Source organism: Podarcis liolepis (genome assembly GCF_965112155.1).
Source record: "Podarcis liolepis genome assembly, chromosome: 8".
NCBI lineage: Eukaryota > Metazoa > Chordata > Lepidosauria > Squamata > Lacertidae > Podarcis > Podarcis liolepis.
In genome coordinates, this window is record NC_139560.1 from 22317184 (window position 1) to 22343704 (window position 26521).

Sequence of the window (26521 nt, forward strand, 5' to 3'; positions counted from 1 at the left end):
CTTCATATCTGGATTGGTGCAGCTACCCTTCCAACCTTACTGTAAGGGTGGAAAACTTACAGAAATTTATTAAAACAAGAGGTAGGAGAGTATAAATTAAAAGAATTTAAGGAATTATCAGGGAAAATAACAACATGGAAACAATATCATCATTTGAATGAAGTATTTAAGAAAGATAGGATACAAGGGTTTGGGGGGAAATATCACAACTGGAGAGAGACCTGTTGGAATGTGATGTGAAAGTGCTGTCTAAAACGTATAAAATATTATTGGAATGGGAGACAAAGGATGAGCAAGTAAAATCCTCAATGATACATTGGGCACTAGGTATCAGTCATAATATAGACATAGAAGAATGGGAACGATTGTGGAATATGGATATAAAATTTACAGCATGTTATGGTCTAAGAGAAAATTGCATTTAACACCGAGTAAACTGGCAAAAATGTTTAAATCTAAATCAAATAAGTGTTGGAAATGTAAAGAGAAAGAAGGTTCTTTGTATCATATGTGGTGGTCTTGCAGTAAGGTTAAAGCTTACTGGGAAATGATATATAATGAACTGAAAAGGATGTTTAAAATAACGTTTGTAAAAAACAAAACAAAACCCAGAATTATAGGGACAGAACTACCCAAACTGTACAGAAGCTTATTCATGTATGCTACTACAGAGGCAAGAATGTTACTCGCCCCAAAATGGAAATAAGCAAAAGTCCCAGCAAAGGAAGAATGGATACAAAAACTTATGGAATACGCAGAAATGGCTAAACTTACCAGAAGAATAAGAAATCAAGATACAGTAACAAACTTTTAAATAAAAGAATGGAAATGGTTTATTGAATATTTGCAGATAAATTGTAAACAGATAAGAACATTGGCAGGATTATGGTAATAACCTGCAGTTTCATAGGAGTATATATTGAAAGTAGATGAATAAATGAGCAAATTAAGTTAATGTGGATATGCAGAAGATACTAAAAATAAATTTAAGGAACAGCAGAAAGAGGGGGAAGGGAGTCAAGTTTTGAAATGTTAAAATTATTGTGAAATTAGTGAAATGTATAAACCTGAAAAGTGTGTGTGTGTTTTGTGTGTGTGTGTATTGGTGCAGCTAGGCACAGCCTATACATATGGAAGCTATGCATAGTACCATCCCATGCAGGTTTACAATCTGTTTATATGTTCAAACCCCCTACTGTGTAGGCAAACATTGACAAATGTGTGAGACATTTTAAAAACAATGTACTAAATATACTAAAATAGTTTGGTAGCCTTTGTTAAAATTTAATATGATAAATTTTGACCTCAGAGGAGTGTATTGTACACAGATTGTACACAGCTGACCCCATTTTTAGGCCTATTTTTACAGATGGCTCTTAAGAAATGACAGGATGTTCTCACCTGCTGTCCAAACTTAACTTCTATTTCTCACACATCAACTAAAATAAAGTGTCCATATAGGATGTGTGTGTGTGTGTGTGTGTGTGTGTGTGTGTTTTAATGTAGATAAAGATCTTCTTGGCACTTCAGTCCATCAGCATTTGAAGTCCATTTCAGTAAATGAGAGAAAAGGGTAAAAACATCCAGATATAGTAATGTGCACGAAAGAACTGAACTATATACAGGCAAATTATGGAGCAGCAAGCACTAAAACTCACTTAGATACTTGCAATTTGAATCAGCAATTTGAAAAGTAACGCAAAGTTGGCTTGAAAGGTGCTGAAAAAGCACCTTGTGACGGGGGGGGGGGGTTTGAGCAGTTGCAAGAGGTAACATCTGTTGGGAAATGGGCAAATGAATGAGAGGGATAATCCTTTTTAGTTTTTGCTCTGATGCAAAAAACTGTAAAGAAAAGATAAAAGAAGAAAAATCAGGAAAAAAGAATTTCAAAAGCAATTATCACAGTTGAAGTAGTCGTTCTGTCTATGGCATATGTAACTCAGGATAGATCTACATATTGTAAAAAATAAAATGGTTCTGTACCACTACAGAATTCAGGTTTCGCTTCTCTACTGTCTTCCAGATAAAAAAAATATCTCTACCATGTTGGAGAGAAAAGTCCTCATTTAGACACACACATGCACCATGTTTGAATGTGAAGCTCTTGCGGGACTACATTTTTAATATGGGAGAGGCATTTAAAATGTGATCAAATTTGCATTCATGTGAAGATCAGTATGCGCACACAACACAGGCCATATTGTTGCTGGAAGAGGTGGTTCTACATATTCAAGCTTATGCAAGCGTACCTGCATCATCTTTTGGCAGAAATACCATTTATTAATATTCTGACCCATGTATTTTGGTAAGGCTGCAAAAGCAGCTTCAGATTTTGAAGACATCATTTGCCTTATAACCACATTTGGACTACTGTGTCCTTCACCCCTGTCCAAACCAAACAGCAGAACAGAACTATTGTCCTTGATTGTACAACAGAGCAGTGAAAACAGAGGATGACACTGGTTCTAGAACTGCAGGACAAAATATGGCTCATGGATACATTAGAAGAAATGGCCTTGACCTTTCGTGAGAAATTTCTGCATGATGCTAAGCAAGCTAATCAATTCAAAGAGGTCACACAGTCAAATCCATAAAACACCAACTGCCAATGAAAGAAAATGTTATCCACAGATTTTACCAGTCCAGATGACCAACCTAGACAAATGCATCCACAAAATATCAGTGGAAAACTCTGCTTTTGAACAAATACTGGGCCACCAATAGCAAGCACAGCTACCCTCCTACACTTTCTTACCTAAGAGTAAGGATCCAATGAGATTTACTTCTGGATTAACATGCATAGGATTGTGCTGTAAAAGGTTTAATTTTGCAAATGAGGCCAGTGCAACAACTCTGGATGGAGCCGGCCTCCTACTTGATTTATTATCAGATAGTAGATTAAACTGTGGGGGCAAATATTCAATGCCAGCAGTGCTGCATACACAACACACCAGAAACAAGACTTGCTGAAACTCCTTCTTCCATACAACTTTTAAAAGGTGCAGGAACTCCATCCACATTTTCACTGTACAAACCCTGGACACAGGTCAGAGTTGGTGCTGGAGCTGGAACTGGATCTAATGAGTGTTGTAGTCTAAAACATTTAGAGGGCACTAGGTGATGAAGGCTGCTATAGAACTTCAAGAAGCGCAAGTACATTTATACAGTATTTTATTTCAGTTTATCTGTATGCTTAGTGCAGAGCAGATATTCACAGTGCACTCAGTGAGAAGCATCATGGAACATCTTCTTTTCCCATGAGAAGGTGAGATCTGTCCAATAGAAATGATAGCCCCTATTTGATAATACTGTCAGCCACATGGAAATTTCAAGGTGATTAAACCTAAAGCAAGCGATTAATCACTGGTCTTAAGTACACTTATTTCTAAAGAGTTATGGTATGCTATGCTATTCTATACTATTTGATGGAAGCCGAAGATTAACGTGGCTAAAGTTCAATAAATGAAAACCCTGCAATTCATTAGTAAGGCTTTGTTTACAAGGTTTACAAAGTTTGTTACCCTGAACCAGGAGCCCTGAAATCATTTCCACCTCTGATTTGTGAGCATGTCTGAAGGGTGAATCAGGGACTGAAGTGAGCTGAACAAATCCACAACTTGTCAGGGCTCCTGGATGGGTTCTTTTTCATACCCAGATAAGCAGACAGGCAAACCACTGCAAAATTATCTCCAGAGTTGTGTGATAAATATACAGAGCCTGGTGAATGAAGCAATACATATATTTAGAATGGTGCTGGCTATGTAGCTGGCGTAGTGGCTATGGCTGCAATCCTACCCAGGAATAAGTCCCATAGAACTTAATGGTGTTTAACTTCTTGAGTAGATGTGGACAGGATCGCACTGTGAAGAACCTGAGATGGGAAGTTAACTAGTTCAACTCTCATCTTAACCAGAAACTCAACAGGAAGCAAGCATTCTCCCCACTTAGGATTCCTAGCAACTGGCATTCAGTGGCATTCTGCCTCCTGACAGTGGAGGTAGGAACCATGGAATTGCTTCTTTGTGTGAAAACAAGACTTCTATCTCAGTGTATGAACCAGGAGAAAATATTCAACTACAGTATTGTAAGCGCAAATTAAATTGTCACATTAATGACTACCAAATCACATCATTTCAGAGTCACACTTTCAGCGACAACCAAAGGGCTTCTTTTAAAACCAGTTCTACCAATAGATTTCCAAAACACACCTAAAATATCTTACAATGAAATGAATGGAACTTTAAAGCGGCTAACTTTGGTTAGGAGTGTTGTGCAATGTGTCCAATACCCCAAGTCCTTCAAAAACCAAACTTCGGCGCGTTTAGTTGGGAAAACGGTAAAAGGGATCTCTTTCGCATACAGGAATTGACACCCTGAATTATTACGGCACCTTTGCCAAGTTAAATACGCAGCAGCACAAACGCATTCAAGAGTCTCCGTTTAATGGCAAGGACACAATCTTACTGCCGCGCTTAGGACAAGGGCAATTGGAGCATCCACTCGGGTACCGTCAAACTCAGACTTTGCGTGGCTTGTTGGCGAGCCACTTTCTCAGTTTCTGGGCGCTGCTGCAGAGACCGTCCCGCGCCAAGCAGCCCACCGGTTGATGCAGCGGGCGCCCCCCCCACCTGCTTTTCGCGCGCGCGCCTCACCTCCGCCGCCTTTCTTCACCTCCTCTTCCTCTTCCTCCTCCTCCAGGGAGTTCATGCAGGGGAAGTAAACGGCGAGTGCCTCGAAGGAGGCGGAGAGGCTGCTCCGGCTCGGCGAGCGCAGCATGCTGCGCCCCGGCGCGCCCGCGCTCTGCCTGCCCATCCCGCCGCCGGCCTCGGCCCTGCTGCTCTTGGCGCGGGACTGGCGGCGAGGCGTCTAGGCGGCCGCCGCCGCAGCAGGTGCTCCTCGGGGGCTCTGCGGGGCGGCACGCGAGCCAAGGCCGCTGGGGCTCCGCAAGGGCAAGCAGACCAGCGACCGCCTTTCCCGCCTTCCCTCGGCGGCAGCCCAGGGGACTCCGGTTTGTGGAGAGCGGGCGGGGGCGGAGGGCGCAGCCTCCGTGGGCGGCGAGGCCAATCAGCGGCCAGCCCGCCGCCCTCTCCCTCGAATGGCTGCCCTGGCAGCCGCCGCTCAGGGCTGCCATCCCACCAGGCCTGGCAGGACTGCAAACATTAGAAAGGGGGAGGGGTGCCAAAAGCAGCGACACGTGCAATTCGCATGCTTCGTCCCCAGATGACTGTAATAAATATTGACACCCCCCCCCCCGGATCGCAGCGGGTCTGAACAAGGGAGAACGATCACAGGCGGACAAAAACGAATCACGCAGCACAAGAAGGGAGGCAAACTTCTTGTTTCTCTTGCATGCTCCGCTTGCTATTCGGTTAAATCGGGGTACCATTTGGGGCTGGCCATGGTGCCCAAGCCAAAAACAATCTGCCAGGCGTACGCCACCCCCACTTCAGGGCTGGTAAGGAGTGTGATGGGTTTGGGATGCTAAGAACTTTCAACTTTCGTGAGCTCCTTAAAGTAGAAGAGCTAGTGGGAAACACGCCGGATTGGGTATCGCTGCAAGGACGCCCCTCTCCCCCACGTGCACCAGTGTCTTTAAGCAGCAGTACCGAACACCTCTATTGACCTTTCCTGAGGGACAGTAGCTACTTGGGTGCTGCTGCCCAAAGGTGCTGAATGGAAGGAGGCTTCAGGCAGTGCTGTCGAAACTTCCCCTGCCTGTCCTTTAAGGCTCCTAAGTATAGAAGGTTAGTAGGGTGGATGAGTGGGTGGGTGTGCGTGGGCGTTATTGCTTAGCCTCTTATGATCTGCATATCCAGGTGTTCATCATACAGGTGCCAAACAAACCCAGCCTCTGTGCCAATTTTAGAGATGTGGAGGTGGCGCAGCATGCTGCCCAACTGTTGGATAATCTCCGTCCAACTATGCTACGTACCTGCTCCTTAAAAGCGAGTCTAGGTCTAGGGCACCACCCCATAACAGTGCCTCTGTCTTATCTGGATTGAGCCTCAGTTTGTTGGCTCTCATCCAGTCTACTACTGAGGCAAGACACTGGTCTAGCACATCCACTGCCATGCCTGGAGATGCAAAGGAGACATAGAGCTGTGTGTCATCAGCATACTGCTGACAACACATTCCCAAACTCCAGATCACTCAGCAGCTTCATACCGAGTTTAAACAACATGGGGGATAGAACTGAGCCTTGAGGGACCCCACACTGAAGGCCCCATGGTGCCAAAAACTCCCCCCAAACATCACCCGCTGAAGACAGTCATCCTAGTAGGACTGGAACCACTACAAAGCAGTGCCGCCCACCCCCAACTCAGATAGCCTCTCCAAGAGAGGTCAATGTTGCTGAAAGCCGCCAAGAGGTCAAGGAGGATTAACAGGGACACAGAAACACTCCCCAAGCATCACCCACTGGAGATGACCATTCAAGTAGGACCGGAACCACTGCAAAGCCCACCCCCAACTGTCAAGGAAGATACAATGGTTAGTGCTATTCAAAGACACTGAGAGGTCAAGGAAGATTAACAGGGACACATTGCCTCTGCCTCTTTCCCTCCAGAGGTCATCATATAAGGCGACCAGGGCAGTTTCTGTGCCAAAGCCAGGCCAAAACCCCAGCTGAAATGGCTCTAGAAGATCAGTCTCCTCCGCCTGGATCTGGTCAGTGACCAACCGTTCAAGAACCTTGCTCCCAAAAGTGAGGTTGGCAACTGGCTGGTAATTATTTAGGTTGGTAGACAATATAAAAGTACAAACAAATGGAACAATCCTGACCTATAAAATGCATACTGGGCTTATTCAAAGAACACTTAGTACCAACTAAATATACACCCTTTTCTCACCTCTTTCATTTGTTGTGAGAACAAAAGGTGCTAACATTTTTGTAAATGAAAACATTCATTTGTTTGGTAAATGAACTTTGTCTATTTTTACTTTTTTATCATCTCTTTTGGCTTTAAACAAAATCCAACATTCATTAGCATTCTCAACCTCTTTGTTCAGACTAAAAATCTCTGCAAAGTACATTGACTAATGTAAGTAGGTTATCTGACTAAAACTTCTGCATTACACAGTATTAAGTGCAAACAAGGTTGTCTCATCACCTTTAGCTACTAGTTTCATTTTTTATGATCTACTTATCTACTTATGGGTGACATTCTATTCTCCCCCCCTCGTCACGAGCATGGATGATTTGGGTACTTTATGCATCAAATAGTTTTCTGTACCTTTAAAGCATTTTCTTTCCCTCCAACAATTCTGGGCACTGCTGTTTGTTAAGGGTTGCTGAGAATGACTCTGTGTGAGCCTCTGGATCAGGGCCAACAGCTCATCTAGTCCAGCATTCTGTTCTCACTGTGGCCTACCAAATGCTTGTGGAAAGCAGGCAGGCAGGCAGGACATGAGTGCCATGGCACTTTGCCAACCTGTGATTCTCAGCAATGGGTATTCAGAGACATAATGCCTCTGACATGAAAAAAATACTGCCTAAATTAAAAAAGAGCTGACCACCTAGACTGATTGGTGAAGGTCAGGACAATCACCTATTTCCTGCACACAAAGTGATACCGTAATTAAAAGTGAGGGCAGAAAGTTTGCCAAAGCAGCTCAGCAGGCTGAAAGCACTCAGATTGATCCATCCACACTGTAAAAACTGTAAGAACAGTAAACGGGGCGGGGGGTGGGAATCAGAAGCCATCTGAATAATACTAGAATTGAAGGCACATTATGGGTTGGTGATTGTGTCATGTGGCTTGTAAGTAAGTGAGACATCACAATACTGGGGAAATGTCTAGCATAAACGGAGCCAAGTCGCCAGCTTATGCCAAGTTTGTCAGATAATGGATCACCAGTTACCATAAGAGTTGACCATAAAGTTCCAGCCAAGACATTTGGATGGAGAACAATAATCTCATCTAGGCAGATGCAAAAGTAAATATCAGAATGCATAACCCAAACACTCGTGTCTGTTGCTTATTCCCTTCAAGCTGTTTCAAGAATCAAAATAGGAGCCCCTGAGAAAGTTCACTCAAGTCCTACATTTCAAAGGGTTCCACTAGGGTGCGTCAGAAGTTGATCACCCATATACAGGAATGTACTTTAGTGGCTCAATTACTATCTTATTCAAGATGATTTGGTGGAAGATTTTTCTGCACTTAGCTAGTGCTTACATATATATATACATATACTGATAGTTTTTCGAATAATTGATCCTACCAATGTATTGGTTTTGAACACCATGGGTACTCTAGAAGAGTTATTTGCTCTTCATCAAACACTCTCAGCTGCAGAGATTAGCATTAAATAACTGTCAGGCTTAGTTTTTTCTTTTTTTAAAGGACCTTTTCTAAAGAACTCTTATCTTAAAATTAACTGAGCCTGGAGTTTATGACTTTCAAGCTATTTGCGTGGTCTGGCTCCATTCCGGGAAAGAGCCTACAGTGCAAGTTATGAGACTCACTGGCAGTCAGTGGGGTGGATGACTAGGAAGAGACAGGTACAAGCAAGGGAATATCCAGGCTTAGTTCCTGGAAGGCAGCCAGCCAATGGTTGTACATGATTAAGAGTTTGGATTTGATATCCCACTTTATCACTACCCGAAGGAGTCTGAAAGCGGCTAACATTCTCCTTTCCCTTCCTCCCCCACAACAAACACTCTGTGAGGTGAGTGGGGCTGAGAGACTTCAAAGAAGTGTGACTAGCCCAAGGTCACCCAGCAGCTGCAAGTGGAGGAGCGGAGACGCGAACCCGGTTCACCAGATTACAAGCCTCCTGCTCTTAACCACTACACCACACTGGCTCTTATGATTTACTGAACCATCCTACACACAGAAAGCCAGCATTAGGCTGGTTCAAATTAAACTGGAACAAGAGACACCAGATTCAGAGCTAATTCAGGAGACCCAGAGAGGAGGAAACGCCAGCTGATTGGAAATAAGCAACCAAATTGCAGAGAGCCAGTGCCCACCTGTTGGCACGCAGGGAAGAGTTCCCTGGCACCTTTAGCGGATGTGTATGAACTGCAAGGTCACACTGAGATCAAAGAAAGTGGTGTGCAGGCGAATGCCCCCTCCCAAAAAACTCAGAAGCCTTCCTGCTAGCTGTAATAGGGCAAGAACTCACAAACAAAAATATTTCCCTATGCAACAGCAGTGGCAAAGATAACATATGTGAAAATTTGGAAAGAAAGGGCAATCCCGACAAGATCAGCAGCTGTTCAAACTAATAGAATTTATAGAATTAGTCAATATGATGGCTGCAATAAGGAAAACGGACAAGAAAATAATATGAAGTGAGTGGGAATTACTAGAAATGTATTTTTAAAAAGAGGAGAATAATGTTAAACATACAAGTGGGGATAGGTTTATGAACAGTAGAAAAGGGAGAAAGGATGTGTACAGAAAAAGGGGGGGATACAAAGTGAGGCGATGCAGCAAAATTAAATGATTGGACATGACTAGAGATGTTGTAATAGATACTACTGTATTAGATGTTTAAAAGAGATGATAAGAAAAACTAAAATACCACAGAGAAAGAAATGAATGTATGTAATGGAAAAATGCAAAGAAAAAGAAAGTGGTGTGCAGTCAACAGCCTAGGAATGTAAACAAATGGGACAGAGAGCCCACAATGTCCCCTAGCAATACTCCAGCAGCCAATCAGTACACACAGCATATCACATGTGCTAGGCATGCCCACGCCACCAATCACACAGCCACACTCAACAACAGCACAGTATGGCTACACACTGAGGTCCTTCCTCATGACTCCTTATCACAACCAAGTACACCACTCGGCGCGCACCACTATCAAACACGTCTGAAATCTCATTTGCTACCTTCTTCACACCAGGGGCGGGGAGGTATGCACTCCCCCAAGAGGATGTCACAGGTGTTGCTGGCGTATAACATGCTACAGAATGTGGTGGTGGTGTGACAGCTGCCCTTGAACACCAAGTCAAGTGAGCAGGGGCTCCAGGGCGTGAGGAGATGGTCAGCAAGCTCCTCACCATGGCTAGGAGCCACACAGGACAGCTGCCCACAGCTACATAGCCAGGGTGATATTTGGGCCATGAAGCATCCTCCTTCTGTACCATGGAGCCATTAGATGCCCTCTAGCCATCCCCCAGCTAGATGGCAGCTCATCCTCCCTCCCCATTTGTGGGTCCATCCCCCTTCCCCTTGCCCCAGGCCCTGTGGTGTGCAGTAGTGTTGGGCTGCTGCTTGGCTCCCCAGCTGGCGGATGGTTGGAGTGTGAGGTGTTGCTGTTTTCTTTCACTGCATGTCTCCTCCCTTGCCCCTGCTTGTACTGACTGTCCCACAGCAGGGGCTTCTTGGAGTAATAGTCAAGAGACCAGGGACCTTGCAGAGCAGCCCCAGTGGTGGGAATGCAGTCTCCCCTCCTGTTGCGACGCATGAATAAATGGGAGACAGAGCGGATGGTTGTGGACATTTGGTTTTTATTGAGCACTCTTTGAACAGGGATCGCCTTCCTTCCAAGGAGTTTCATTCACAGGGCTGCCTCTCTGCATTACGGGGCTTCATGGTGGCTGCAGCATCCATTGACTCGTGGCCTGCAAACAAAGGAGGGGAGTGGTAACACGTGGGATAAACAGCCCCTTGGCACAGTGGCGAGAAGAAGGGGTGGGTGGGACCTGTGAGGTGGGTCCCAAGTGCTATTGGAACATCAGCTGAGAGTGGTTTTCCTCCTTCCCCTACCATGGGCATGGGTAGGGATGCATACCTTTGTTGGAGTCATGGAGCTTGCAGGTTGATTGGGGCTCCTTGTGTTGAGGTGAAGATGTGGCTCGACTGGCTGAATGGAGCAGGAGGGGTGGTTGTTCAGAGGTGCCATCACCTACCTGTCTGCTGGTGCAGCTCTCCCTCCTGGATCACATCTGCTGGTGGTGCAGTTGCTGCTGTTGCCTCCTCTGTAGCTGCGTTCCTAGTAAGGCAATGGAACAGCAAGGTGACAATGAGGGCTGGTGACTGTACATGCCTCCCCATGACTGGTGACCCCTTACCTCTTTCTGTGCATTCTTGGCGCCCATGGTGCAAGCAATGCCACATACTGTATTCAGGACTGGGAGGTGGTGCTGGTTGGGCTTCAGAATTCCCCCACCTCTAGAGGGAGCAGTGCTCCTAGATGCTGTGGGGGCTATTTGTGGGAATGGCGCCATTGTTGGGGCATCCTCTGGGGATTCCTCCTCCCAGACTCACCTTGTTTTCTGTGTCCTTGGGTGAGAGTTGCTGCTGTTGACTGAGTGCAGCCTCCGCCGCCGTCATGTTCCTGTTGGGGAGAACCTGGGAGCAGGGTTAGCACAAAGGCCTTGTTTGTTCCCCAATTCTCGTGTGTGGTCTGTGGCAGGTTCCGAGATGCCGAGTGTTTGTGGAGTGTTTCCTGAGCGCAAAATGCTTTTCACCAGGTGCAAAAGTCTCTATATGGGGAGCTCAAGAGACAGCAGCCCACACATGGGAGGCAAGAAGTAAAGTGAGATGAGGTTGGAGCATGCTCACTTTACATCCTCCTGCTCCTGCTATGTGAAGTTGCACTGGATCCCGAGTGCTCTTTCAGATAAGTCTGATCTCAATATCCAAGGATTGGGCCCTCACCATTCCCCCCAGTGTGGTTTCAGTTGCACTGTTTTTGCCAGCAGAACTTATGCCCAGCTGCCAGGTCACATGACCCAGCTGAACAGGCTTAGAGTCCAGTATAAATCCCCCTGACCCATTCCCCCCTCTCCCCAGCAAGCTGGAGAATATCTGAGGAAGGAAACACTGTCACGACAGTGGAAAGAGAATATTGATTTGCTGCAGGCTTGTTTGAAATACAAAATGTGACCTATATGATCATTCAGGGCCGTTTCTATTGTGAAGCTATCTGCAAGTGAGCATGCAAGCCTGCCATTTGTGGCTTCTTAGTCCCTGAAAGAAAGTGTGTATGTGGAGTGTGAGACCTCCGGGTATAGGGCGGTATATAAATTCAATAAATAATAATAATAAATAATAAGTGTTGTAGGCATATTTGAGACCCCAAAATGCAACCATGCCATACATTCATGCACAAAAACATTTTTCGGTGATTTAAAACTGAGTCTATGTCATAATTTCTATGAGCAAACATCTTGTACTTAATAGGTTACAATTTTCAAATTCCCATACAGCAGTCCCATTAAAATCTATTTCACTACTGCAAAGTGAAATGCTTGAGTATTACACAAAAAGTGGGCATATATTTTAATACAGAATTGATTGTTCTCAGAATTGTGCTTCCCTTTATACGATCTACTTCAAATCTATTTTATCATGGATTTAATGTTCTTTCTTCATTTTCTTAAAAATACGATTCAGTAGCTAGCCTGGAGAATGACATTTGAACATTAAAGCCAATCATTCAAGGACAGAATATATAACAGTTTGTAAGCAAATGGTGCTAACAGCCCCACTGCCCACTAGGTGTTTCAAATATGAACCTTAGCTTTGCAAATCTAAGTCAGTGAGACTTGCAGATACTTGATCAGGCATTCAATAGGGAATTACAAACAGAATTAAACAATATGGAGCTAATTACTGTTTAAACTACCATGTACTGAATGAAAATGTTATCATAATTTGATTCGCCTTCCTATCCAATATTATGCCTCATTTTTTCCCTTAGTGAAAACAGACAATGCCAAGCCATTTTGCCTGAAAGCCAACTGAGAAATAGACTCATTCCGTCAACCCATAATTTCCCTAGTCCAGTTCTGTGTTGCTTTGAGAAACTGTAACACCACAAGACGCTAATAGAGTACGTACTCTGCTCCCTGTAAATTGCTTCTGACTGTTTTAATGTTTAGAGCCATACTGAAGGAGGGGATACAATATATGCTCTGGCTATCTTTCTTACTTTGCATACATATTTCAGAATTGTATGATGTTGCCTGTGCCTTTAAGAAACTCAAGTTACATTTGTGACCACTAACAAATCTATAGAAAGGACATCTATAATCAATTGTGTTTTTGCGGATAGTTGAGGGGGGAGATATTTTGCATGTTTTAACTATGTATTTTATGGTGATTTCATTAAGTGTACCCTAAATATTAATATTAGAACAGACTATTCATGCTTTTCTGTTCCTCCGTCATCTCCAACCTTAAGGATTTCTTTTTCTAAAAAAGAGCTTTGAGAGGAAACAGTTTTCTTAGCCATTTTTCCCACGTTGTAAGATGTTCCATTACCCACCTATTTCTTTCTCAGCTTTGATGCATTCTGTTTGAAGAGAGCAAGTAGCACTTAACATAGTATGTATAGTCCTTAATTTTTATTTTCTCCCATTAATTTTATACTTAATTTTAATCATAGCCAAACATATGATTCATAGCCAGCATGCATATAGCTTAGTAGGGAGGAACAAATCATATATATTTCTGAAGCATCTTCAATTCTAATCTTATCACTCCCTCTGAATTCCTCAAGAACAGATATTACTAAGCTTGATTAGAGTTTGATGATACAAATTATGAAATAAACATGATGCGAGGAAATAAATTAAAGTATACATAAATATGCACCACCTCACCTCTCAAACTGACCCAAATTTTTTAAGTTGGCAAATGATGAGAGTCTGAAAACAGGGGGGAAAGAAGCCAGTGAAGCCAGTTACACTACACTATCCTCAGTCATGACCTTTCAACTCTAGGCACCTCTGTAATGTAGGACTGAGAATGCTTTATTCACAGCTGAAGGTGGTATGTGTCACATATTTCTGAATTTCAACTTCATTTACCCTAAGATTTGAACCCCGCCTTCAATACGCAAGGTTCTCCAAATGGCTCACACTAAAATTCTGCAAAGGCAAAATGAAACATCAGCAGAGCAAACAAAAACCAATTCAATTTGTCTTTTAAAAGAAGGCATAGGAAAAATAAAAAAGGTCCCTGCCTGGAGCCAAAAAGGCATTAGAGGCATCCATTTCCATCTGTCTGACTTCTGAAACAGTTTCCATCTGTCTGAATTCTGAAGATTGGGGCACCAGGAAAAAGGCCTCTGATGAAGACTTAAACGAACAGGCAGGTATTTGTGGAAAGAGAAGGCCCTTGAGTTACCCAGGACTCAAACCATAAAGAGCTTTGAAGATAAGCACCAGCACTCTGAATTGTACTTAGAAACAGATCAGCAGCCAGAGAAGTAGCTTCACATGATGTGTTCCCTAGGGCTATTCCCAGTTTAGTAACCTACAAGCTATTTTCTGGACTAGCTGGTGTTTTGCAAGTGTCTCCAAGGACAGTCCTATGCCACAATCAAGTCTGGAGCCATGGAAAACAGGAGGGATGACAGCAGCTACAGAAGACTTGGAAGTGCTATGTGGTATGGAACCCATTTGGACCTCAAAGGTCAAGGCTGGCTCTATCTGTACCACAGACTGTGAGCCTGAACCCTTTATGGGAAATGCAACCTTGTTCAGAATAAGCTGAACACCATCTTCCCAGGCAGATGGACCACCCATTCACAGTACCTCTCTTGTTGGGACTGTGCTTTAATTACAGATCTCCGTCTTCAAAGTGTTTTCTTTACATTAGACTTTGAGCTGAGAAGCAACAGCCAAGCCTTAGGTGTGAAGCAGACTAGTTCGGCCGGTAAGGGATGTGTGTTGCTGAGATTCTACTCTGCAACACTCTTGAAAGAGTATGGAATAAGAATCCTGTTGACAGGGCTAGCCTGATAAACACTAAACGAACACAGTAGCCTAATCCTTTCTTTCAAGTTGTTGCCTGCAGCCACATTCTCAGAGTGAGAAATTCATTGCACAATGTCTGTTGTTCATCATCAGCATTATTCAACCTGTCCTTTGTTTTGCCACAGCTATCATCTGCTGGTACTCAGTGTATGGACTGTAGTAATAGTGTTTTCACTGCTGGTACCTATGACCAGAAATGGATTCTTCTCCCCCCTCCCTAGTTGTTTAGGAGTAATCCCTGTAGCAATATTTATATTTCAGTCACCAAACAAAATATCAGCCAGACAAAGCAACAGCCACTCCTGAACATACAGCCTGGTTGCATTTATCCATGCCATGATTAACACCTAGACTAGATTTCTACAATATGCTATATATGAAGCTGCTTTTGAAGTCTATTTAGAAACTTCAACTGCTATAAAATACAGCAGTTTGCTTATTAATGAAAACCAATCACATGAACCGTATCCTACCAATGTTAAAATATATCTGCTGGCTTCCTAGTACAAAATGTGGCCTGTATTCTCATTCATTATTTAAACATGGAAATTAATATCTTTTGACACCAGCCTTGTGCAGTTATATTCAATTAATTGTTAAGTGGTGATTTTCTTTCAATTGTTGCTAGGAAGGGTGCAAGCTGCATCATTTTCATTCCAGATATATAGGGCTAGGATAAAACCTCTCTGAGGATGCATATAAGACGCTTTCTTTATCTCAGCTCCTTTCATTCCAACTTCACTTCTTCAAACCTGCAGTTTGTCAAAAACAATCTTTATGAGCTAATCTGCCCTAAAAAGGATTAGTAAAGAAAACATTTCAACATTCCCATGCAGTATACCCGGAGAGAGCCATGATGGGATAATTAATTTCTAGTGACAGGGCATCAACCACACCACCTAATGAAGAACTCAGGCATACTACATAGTGGTAAGAACCAGAGAATTAAGACTCTTGCCACACACACAAAAAAACAAAACAAAAAAAAAAAAAAAACCAAGGGCAAGCAAACTAGTTTTCTGTCCATCTTTACAAAAAGGTAACAGTAGACTCTAACCCAAATTTTGCCAACCTGGTGCCTGGCAGCAGATATTTTGGACTATAATTGTAGTCCAAAATTGGAATTGTAATCCAAAACATATTGAGGGCATTCTTCAGTGAAGAGTGTTGTAATGTCTCTAGGGCTCTCTGGAGATACGTTTCTTAATGCTTAAGAGTCCATGGACATAAAGGTTCTGGACGATCATTCAGCTAAAGATTCAACTTAACAATGTTTGCTAGTTCCTGAGGAGAATCATAAACTAAAATTCCATATTTGAGCATGATGACAGTGCCATTTACAATTATTCCTGCATAAAAGGCTGCCAAGAGATCTAGCAGAGACAAGGACGGTGATCAAGGATCCAATAAATTAACCTGCAAAAATAACTGAGCAGACTTCTCAATCCTCCCACTGTGGATATTCAAAACAAACTGGTTAAAAACTAAAAATCGGTACCTCAGCTGTATTCTTATGTTTAGGAAACTGGTAGAAAATTAACTCTGTGATATAAACAAACAAATCATATGATGTGATTACAAAACTACTTTTGTAAATGACTTTTATCAAACGGAAGGGCATAGTCACATGTAATATGCCCTCCCCTCTTCCACTAAATCCATATAACATTACTCTCTTTTCAGCGAACATTACCCTCTTTTCTTATGCAGCACATGTGCTTCTCCTAATTGTAATAATTTTATTATCTAAGCTTCCCTCTCATGCACTCAGTGCTCAGAAGAGCTCTGCTTAGTCACTGCAACTAGTTACCAGGGAGGTTCTGTTCTGTATCTGCTGCTGGCATGGACTAAAGCAAGATGAAAAACAACTTGCTAAGAGATGCGTATCATTCCAGAAATTCTCACAGGCTCAAAAGGGTGGGGGGTGTCAAATGAACCATAATAATATGTGCTACATTTTATTTGCAACAAAGCAATCTTGACCCTGGAGCCCAGTGAGTGATCAGAACACTTGAGTCAGATACAGCAGCACCATCAGTTGAGGGGCTGAAACAGGTTTCTGGGTCTGAGCCAGATGAGAGTGATCAGGGGTTCACTGAATCAGGTAGGAATCATGGGTCCACTGATAGGCATGAGCCCACTGAACCAAATCCCCCAGCACATCAGAGGGACTTTCCCCTAGTCCTGAGTGTTTTTCACACCACCTTGCCAGTGCAATAGCAGGAGGAGATTAGGAGAAGGGTGGGCAGCAGCTCAAAAGGCCACAGTTCACCTCCATCCCTCAATGAAAGTTGCTCAATAGGAGCTCTCCATGGTGCTTTGACAGCTGCTCTCATTTGCCCTAATTGAAGGATGAAAAAATAGGAACAAAGGAAAACTAGAAAAGGGTAACAAACAGCATGCAACTTTTCTAGAAATAACTGTGCCATACTCTACAACATTTGACAAGTGAAAATAGGAGCATTCATGTAATACTTCAAACTAAGGATCATCTCAGTATTGCTGAAGACTTCACTCCATCCACTTTATGCTGCATTCCTTTACAATAACCAACAGAACAAAGGTTTTTGATCATGTATCTGGACATGAGAATATGAAGATACAGCTGTACCTTGGTTCTTGAACAGAAGGCGTTCCGGGAGTCTGTTCAACTCCCGGAACCGTTTGAAAACCAAGGCGCAGCTTCCGATTGGCTGCAGGAGCGTCCTGCAGCCAATCAGAAGCCGCAGAAGCTGCACCAGACGTTTGGCTTACAAAAATCGTCCAAAAAATGGAACACTCACTTCCAGTTTTTAATTGTTTGGGAGCCGAAACATACAAGTTCCAAGGCGTTCGGCAACCACGGTACGACTGTATACTTCTCACCTGCCTCAGCTTTTATAGTCACAGTGCATTTTCAACAACTAGCCATTATACAGAATCAGATGTAAATAATCTAACTAATACAGAATTCCAACCAAGATAAAATGATTATAGTTTACAGATATTATGACGGGTAGGATAAGCACATCCACAAAAGGGAACAATCAGTCTCCTATAACCCAATATATTCTTAGCTTGGAAAGCTGCTGAATTTGCCTTGAAGTGGCAAGAACTCCTTTTTGCAAATTCCACCTGATGATAAGGCCATGACCATTCTGGTCCAAGTCAGTGTGACCACCACCCTTCCAAGGATTAAGGGTATATTGTTGCACTATACTCTCTGTGGGGGCTACCACTGATAATTTATTAGGAGCTTACTCCGCATTCTGTTGTTGAAGGATCTTAGTGAGCAGATAGCGCCAGAGGATTTCCAGGTTACCAGGGCTGATTTTGACATTAAAAGTGCTAAACAGTTTGGGCACTACATATATTAGAACAGCCTTTTCCACTTTATATTTCACTACATAAGGAAGTACTACACAGCCTTCTCCAAGAGAATGCTATATTAACGAAATCATCTGTGCGCAAAATCCATATCACATGTCCAAAGAGAGATGCTATTTATTGCTGGTGCAAAATTACATAATTCCTTTCCCTCAAACTATGAACACCTTTTTAGACGTAACTCAAAGCATATTATTTAAGCAGTTTAATTCCTGCTGTTGAAAGTATATGGGGTGAATTTAATTATATTAGTAGACTGTTGGGTTACAATGTGAATTTGATTTATTGTCTTCTCTGCATTTTTACTTTTGTGCTGTAACCCATCATGGGCTGTCAGGAAGGTGAGGCCTAAGAATAAAGTATATTAAATAAAATTAAGCTGCAGTCTTTGAGTTGGAGCTGGATGTTCGAGGCAATGTGAAGGAGGTGAACACATTCCAGATCAGATCAATCTTTCAAGGGACACAGACTTCTTTACAAGGAAGAATATTTATCTCTCTTTTCAGTGCCAGCAGCCAGAAGGAATATGATGGAGTAAAGAAATACAACTGACATCAAGAAAGCAAACACTCCCTGTCCAAATACACAAACCAGAAAGATTTTTTTGTTCAAGCACAAGCACTACTATCAACAAAAATGTCAAGCTTCGTAATAGTTTCACTTGAGTATCAAAGAACTTTACAAAGTGTACTATGTTAATGAGATAAATTATTTCAGTTACTGAACAGGAATCTGGAATAAACACTACACAATTTTTCTCCTGAGATGTAAAATTTCCAGAAATTTAATGCCATTGATTAACAAAGGCTAAAATTCAGGTAGAGGTGTGTGTGTGTGTTGGGGGGTGGGATTGAAACATGTGCCATTGGCTCAGAAGGGAGTAGTACTTTATAACCTGCCCCCTTCATGCCCCCCAAATAATGCAAAAACTGGCTTACCGATGCTCACTTGTTTACTGTAAGTTTTAAGTATCAGGGTGCATACACATCAAGCAATGAAACTTTTTGAAATCTCTAACTCAGGAGGGTTTCCTAACCAAGCTAGGGGGGAAGTACCTGGAATCTGCCTCTACCCACTGCCATGAGAGATGCTGTGAAGTCCTAGCCTGGCTAGGGAATTTGGAACTTAGTATCTACAAGAATGCCTACATATTGCTTTGGCAGGCCTTTCAGCTACCGACTACCTGTTAGATCCCATTAGCCTCCTCCTGTGCTTTGCCATAGGGACGTGGGTGGCACTGTGGGTTAAACCACAGAGCCTAGGACTTGCCGATCAGAAGGTCGGCGGTTCGAATCCCCGCAATGGGGTGAGCTCCCGTTGCTCGGTCCCTGCTCCTGCCAACCTAGCAGTTTGAAAGCATGTCACAGTGCAAGTAGATAAATAGGTACCACTCCGGCGGGAAGGTAAACAGCGTTTCCATGCACTGCTCTACTTGGCCAGAAGCGGCTTAGTCATGCTGGCCACATGACCCGGAAGCTGTACGCCGGCTCCCTCGGCCAATAAAGCGAGATGAGCGCTGCAACCCGAGTCGGTCACGACTTGACCTAATGGTCAGGGGTCCCTTTACCTTTACTTTGCCATAGTTCTCACAAGGGTAGAGAACACCCTTTAATTTGGTCCAAAGTACCAATCTTATCCTGAGGACACCGCTCTTATGAAGTTCACTGCAGGACTTCTGCCACAGCGCCTCTCTTTCTTCTCCCAAGCCTCCTTTCCTTCTTGCTAGTCTTCTTCCTCTTTATTCTTCCTCCTGCTTTGTCTCCTCCTTTCTCCTCTCTGCTCACTTCTTCTATTGGTTGTCTCTATTCATTTCAAATATGGTTTCTGTATGCTGTACCAACCACTATCCAGCCACCCATCTGCTCCTTATCTTGTGGCTGAATATCTCATAAATTTGCAAGCTCCTGGTTCTCATGTACAAAAGCACTGGTGGGCATGTCACTCATGAGCTTTCACTATCACTGTGGCTCGGGGAGCAGACAGATCTACCAAGTCCTGTTGCTGCCCAACAATATGCAATACTTACTTCCTTACTTATTAAACCTAAATTTACTTTAGAAACATGAAATATCACTTAGTTCAGCACTTTAAATTGTACATATTTACTACACCTAAAAGTATAAATGCCTTTCTTTTATTACAACAATAATTGCAAATATACTAAATGTTTAGAGACAGATTTGCAAGCTGCTACACTATGAAATGCTTAAGTATGTGACAGTTTTTGCCAGTTAGGAAAATAGGGGACGAAACCTCAATAAATGTTGAAAATAGAAGCCATCAACAGTGTAAGAAGAAAATGGATTAGAAAAAGTACATCCAGAAAGTTCAGGAAATAAATACCTCTGTAATGTAATTAAGTAGCAACAATACATTTGGCTATTTGGCTATATTTTATAATAATATATTCAAATGTATTTTATCATTTTAAATAGAAAATACCATAGTATTTCAAATCATTGCCCCTAATTTATTGGAATTATGCCCTTCTGTATCGCAGTAAATAATATATTCTTGAAAATAGTACCATAACTCATATTTCTCTAAATACAATCAGCATCTGAAAGATCCATAGCTTCCTATTCTGAACGTTCATTTTGAGCTTCATTCAGAAAATGGAAGACTTGCATTAACTTTTTGACTCTTTGTTCCTTGGTTTTGTGTGAGCATTCACAAGTATTCATCAGTATATTTCACTTGATGTGGAAGCTAAAGTATTCTGAGGCCAGTAAAAAGCAAGAGCATGTTGTATAAAGGCTTTGCCACCATGTTGGAGGAAAAATAACTTGGCAGACTACAAAGGTCCAATCTTGGGACCAAGTAGGTTCCGTATTCTGCAGCATTTGAAAGTGCATATTCTTTCGACATTTGCAAGTGTTGCTTTGTCAGCAACCTAATCAAGGGTACTAGTAATGATACCATCACTATCTAACAACTCTAGAATGCACATAAATGCGTTACTGTACTTCTCCATTACTGCTTCTATATAAAATAGGTGAGATCCAATCTTATACTAGAGAACTTGATGAGACTTTCCTACCCCCCACTTTGCAGCCCCCCTGCCATGGCCTGCCAATTTGCTGCAAAGGACTCTGAGGCCTTAGAAACAGATGTGGGATGGGTGTGAGCCTGTAGGTGGGAGGAGATGAAGGGGAGATCTCATTTGTATAGGTAGAAGTCTGTTATGCTAGTGGTGACCATATGGTGTCACCCAGTGCAGATAAGCAACAACACAGTGAAAGTGGACTTCCACTTGGTGCAATGGGACTCATAGCTGTCAAGTGTCCCTTATTTGAAGGGACAGTCCCTTATTCCAGCGCCATGTCCCGCTGCTGTCCCTTATTGATGGATGTCCCTTAAATGTCCCTTAAATGATGTCCCTTAAATTTCAAAGGAAGCAGCTCCTCTCCCTCCCTCCCTGCCGGCCAGGGAGGAGGGAGGCTCCAACTGTGTTGCTTGGCTGTGTTGCTCACTCAATAAGAAGTCTAAGAATGACTGGGGGGTGGAGCTTGCATGCCTTGCGTGTGGCTAGTTAATGCAAGCTGCGGGGTTTTTTGAATGCTGGATGCCATGTTGTTGCACGTGCTGCTGCAAACTTTGCAGTGCAAAGCCAGGCCGCGGAGCCATCTTAAGTTGAGGCTGCATAAGCCTTGTGGTGCATGTGATTCAGATTCTATTCAGTTGACCCTCTGGTTACAAAGTTGGTTGGACAGTGTTCTTGAAGCTACCAGCATGAGTTTGACCAGACTGCAGGAGGACAGGAAGACTGGAGTGCCTGGAACATGTGAGGCTGCTGGTCCCTTATTTTCAAGGCTGCTGGTCCCTTATTTTCAAATCTGTAAGTTGACAGCTAAGCTATGGGGACTTCTCCTTCCTCTTCTTCTCCTCCCCCACCCACCTGTTAACGTGGCCCATGAAAATTGGGGGTGGTTAGGATCGGGCCAGCCAACCAGATCAATTTCCTCGACCAAATCCATAATGAGGTGTGTCAGCAACACTGGAAAAAAACCCTCTGCTTTCCAGATGTAACATACAGTCAAGGCATGACCTGAAGGCGAATGATGCAGCAACTCTGCTGAATTCAAGCAGGTCTGGCAAGTGTTTGGATGGGAGACCACTTGAAACCTCTATGTCTTCTGTCTTCAGTTCCACAGAAGAAAGGCAGTACATAAATGTAATAATACATTTTGACATAGTAAACAAGAAGCAGAGAAATATTATAGCTCGACTGGCACAGAGACATTATTTGGAACCCACACAACTTCCCAAAAACATTTCTGTCATATTTAAAAGAGATGTTGCTGTAGTTGAATTAGCGTATGCAGTCCTGTGCTCTGTCACAGCTATGTGTATGAACACTTTGGCTGGTTTGTATGAAAAGGTACATTATGGAAACATCTCAAAGCATTAGATTATACTGACGCTGAAGGAGCGTTGTACTGATGTCACAAGCACGTATTTCACAAGGCAAATATTTAGAATTTGAGTATTTCTCTAATGTGGCATAACATGTTTTTGGAGTAATTATTGTTCATTTACCCTTTGTTGCTTTTCAGCTCAGTATGTAATAGCACTGGTTAGCAGTAATATTTATAAATAAAAATGTACTTCCTATTACTTGCTTTATTCTCTTAGGGGACATCCCTTCCAACTGCTAGGTAAAGATACTCTATCAGACTTCTGTTGACTTTTAAAAAAAAACCTAGCAACATTAATTTCCATTTCTGTTAATATAAAGAGTGACTAGTTTTTCTTTATTCCTGTTTTCTGCCTATCAAGAAACACATGTGTTTCATCTAAGGATAGAGAAAGAGGCCTGGGTAAAAGCTAGTTTTTGTAATTGCAGAGACTGGGAATCAGCCATAATTATGCTTCCTTATCCATGTACCTGCTAGTTCCTTTCACATTCTGCCTTAAGACTACAACCAGACGCAAATGCAAGGAATTACTATCCTCTACATTTTTTACTCCCCACCTCTGTGTTTTGTTCACCATCTAGCCTGATGAACAGCTCCAGGAAACTCAAAACATTCCAAATTATAATTTATCAGTTTATCCTTCTATCTATCTATCTATCTATCTATCTATCTATCTATCTATCTATCTATCTCTGTTGGCCTAATAAAGGTATTTTCCTAACCTGGATTTTGGAATTTACAGAACAGGGTCACTTGTTTGTTACTATGGGCCAATTTACCTCAAAACACAGCCTTTGTTGACATTATACTGACATGCCATATAATAAGTGCGAAGGGAAAAGAGTAAGGGCAGATAGTAAAAGAAGCTTGCAAGATCCTGGAGCAAATGTGCTAGAGAGCATAAAGAACTGTGCTTATTCTGTCCCAGTTCGCCCAATCAGCAGGCTATAAAACTTCTATGACTTGGAACAGTTGTACAAGTAACTTGGAATAAGTTATGGTAACAAGGAGGTACTGTCAGTTGCACAACTTGGAAGTGCAAAAAACAACAACCAATTATTGGAAAATATTTACGTATTATTTATATGCCCTTCTAATGTTGTGTATATTGTAATATACATAACACATATTGTGTTTAAAAAACTGCAACGTAACTTTACAGTGATAAATAGGAGGAAAAAATACATCTACATATTAGTCAAGACATCAGCTACTGCATGCTAGTTATACAAAATTAACTTGTGGAACATATCTGCCAGAGTCAAATGATTTCATTAAGGAGCTTTCCCCTACAACATTATACATTTATTTTAAACATTAGAGCATTAGGGAAACAAGATGCTCATTGCATGGCCTGCTTAACATAAATGTTATTTATTTTAGTGTCTGGCAACATTTTCTCCAAAATCATAGACATTTGGGGATGGTATAATGATACAAAATTAAAATTTACATCATATTTATTATGCTTTATCATGTTGGTCATCCAACTGAATCCAATCCTGGTTATAATTAAATATTAAATACTATGCAAAGTGCATGTCATTCAGTATATGGCACTCCATTCCTTTACTTTTCATTAAATATCCTTCCTGACAAAAAACTTAACAATGAAGTTCTACCCAGTAAACTAGTAATTAATATTCTGCAACTTTGTGTGCTGTGCATACCAGCCCAACAACTGACTTGGAACATGAAAAAAAAACCTCACACCATTTTCTTTAAAACAAAATGAGCTTTTTGGATATATGTTTGAAAGGTACATTGTGGGGAACTGTAACCCATAAGGCCATTCTGCGAAAAAACTGCAGTGTTCTTCTGTAATCAGTTATGTTTGCAGAGATTCAAAGGCAAATCTTAAAGGAAGAGTTGTCATTGTATTGAGGGATGCAAAATTGTATGGCCTGTATGAATCCCACTACCTTTTTACATGCCAACTTGACCAAAGAGCTGAAGAGTCACAGTCTTTAGGCTTGTTCACATTGGAGTTTAATACAGAGTTTAATACTGAAATAGCTTGTGCCCCTATTTTATTATATTTTATTGAAGTACCCACACAAGACCCTTCTCATCCAAGTGGCAGCTTGTACCCCGCCTCCCGCTGAATAAATATCTTCCCAATAATCTGATAAGGGAAGAAAATTCAATATAAAACCTCATGTTACCCAACTGTAGCATGCACTATTTATAAAATGAGCATTTTAATCCACCAGTTTAGCAATCTACATGTGGGAGACATGAAGATCTTAGGGCAGCATTAATTATAATATGACCCTTTACAGATATGTACTGCTATCTAACTCCATCTTGTGTATTTTGATATGACTTCACATAACCAGGAGAAATGGCTAGACAGTATGATACCTGTAGAAGCAAGTTAGCATTGCTGAAAATTAATCTTAAAAACTCAGCAGAACTTATTTAACAGTCCAAGTAACACTGCCCTCTAGAGACCTTGTCTGTTTAAAATATTCCTTACAATTACACTGCTAATTTAATCTTAAACGACTCATATTCACCTGATCTATCTAAAGATGATGCTACAACACTTGCTTTCACACCATACTTTAAAACTAAATAGCCTTAAAAACCCGGGTGGCTCTCTTAATGCTAGGCAGCACAGAGACATGCACTATTAAGTACTCTAGTGTTCCTGAAGACATGCTAACTTTTTCTATGGAGTCCAGAAATACAAATTATACACACACACACACACACACACACACACACACACACAAATACACATTCACAAGCAACATGATTTGCTTGTGCAATAAATTCAATGTAAGGTAATATGGCTTGTTGTATTAGCTATACACCAATGTTGTTTTTTCAATCTCCAAAGGCTGATTAGACCGGAATATAACCTGGGCATATCTAAAAGCAGGATGAATACCTCATTATAGATTTGTTTGTTTGTTAAAAGTACTTATAAATCCGCCCTTCAACTGAAGGACTGAGGGCAGAATTATACACAGTCTAAACCAAACATTAAACAAAAAATGGAAACAGTGTAAAATAAAATATAGATATGTACTTTCAGTTGCCTGCTTTGCACTTCTGTCTAAAAGTATTTAAAAATGTTCCCCCTCTTCTCTAGAACACTCAGAAGTTGGGATTTATATATAGCACCTAACAATCTGGTGGCACTAAATAAATGCTGAATAGCAGATCTAACTTTAACCTGTAACCAGTTACGGTGATTTACTGCAATTATAAGTACAATTTGAAGCTGAAAAGAAATAAAAAGTAACAAGAAGTAGAGTCGTAATTTAGTGTGCCTAAAATACAATGGACAACCTTGAAGATGATAAATACTATCCCACAGCAAAAGAAACGCAGAACATAGTCATAAGACACATTTAAGGGAGGGGACAAGGGGAGAGGCAAAGAAAATGCACCGGCAGCATTTCAGCTGTCTTTCACGAACCATTAGTAACAATTCCCAGGATATAAACCCAGCAAGTCAGGTTGCTTCCTGAAAGGGAAAAAAAGATTACTGCATTCAGTGCGGTCCAGTGAGCAGACAAATACGATCCACAGTAGTCCGGTCTGAATGAGGTTCTGGTTAAATAAAACGGCTTGACAAAACACTGAAAGATAGTAAGTTTAAACTTGCTTAGTCTTTTCCACCTAGAAATTTAGTTAATAATAAGAATGCAGTTTATGTCTCATGAGGAACAACACCACAATGGGGGGAGGTGGGGGAATCTTGTTCCTACCGGTTTGGCTGAGCTGGGAGGTACTTCTGCTTTTCCGCGAAAGGCCCACGATTGCAACCATCTTTGCACCAATGCTGGAGCGCCGCTTTTTGCCACCTGTCCCCACAGTGCCCACTGCTGTGTCAGATTGGCTGCCATCGTTCTTCTCTAGTGTGTACATCTCCCCGCTGATGCTGGTGCTCTTAGTTATGTTCTGTCCTGAAGCGCCCATCTGTCTGCTTTGCATTTTGGATGTAAAGACACTGTCAGCCGGTGGATGGATAAACAATGCAGTGAACAAAACAAAAAGAAAG

General features: G+C 42.0%; 1 protein-coding gene across 29 annotated transcripts in view; it reads right to left on the minus strand.

The window, feature by feature from the left end:
* The window catches only part of RIMS2 (regulating synaptic membrane exocytosis 2), a 349035-nt gene that overhangs the window by 11993 nt on the left and 310521 nt on the right, over positions 1-26521 (minus strand). For 18 of the 29 annotated variants that reach the window (XM_083516456.1, XM_083516462.1, XM_083516464.1 and 15 more), the window contains one exon: positions 26229-26470. The exons of 9 other annotated variants lie outside the window; for them this stretch is intronic. In XM_083516456.1, coding sequence (XP_083372582.1) covers positions 26229-26470 — 242 coding nt within the window. Of the gene's footprint in view, positions 1-4652; positions 5003-26228; positions 26471-26521 lie in introns of those variants that run through there. 2 more of the 29 variants (XM_083516447.1, XM_083516460.1) reach the window with 2 other exon arrangements.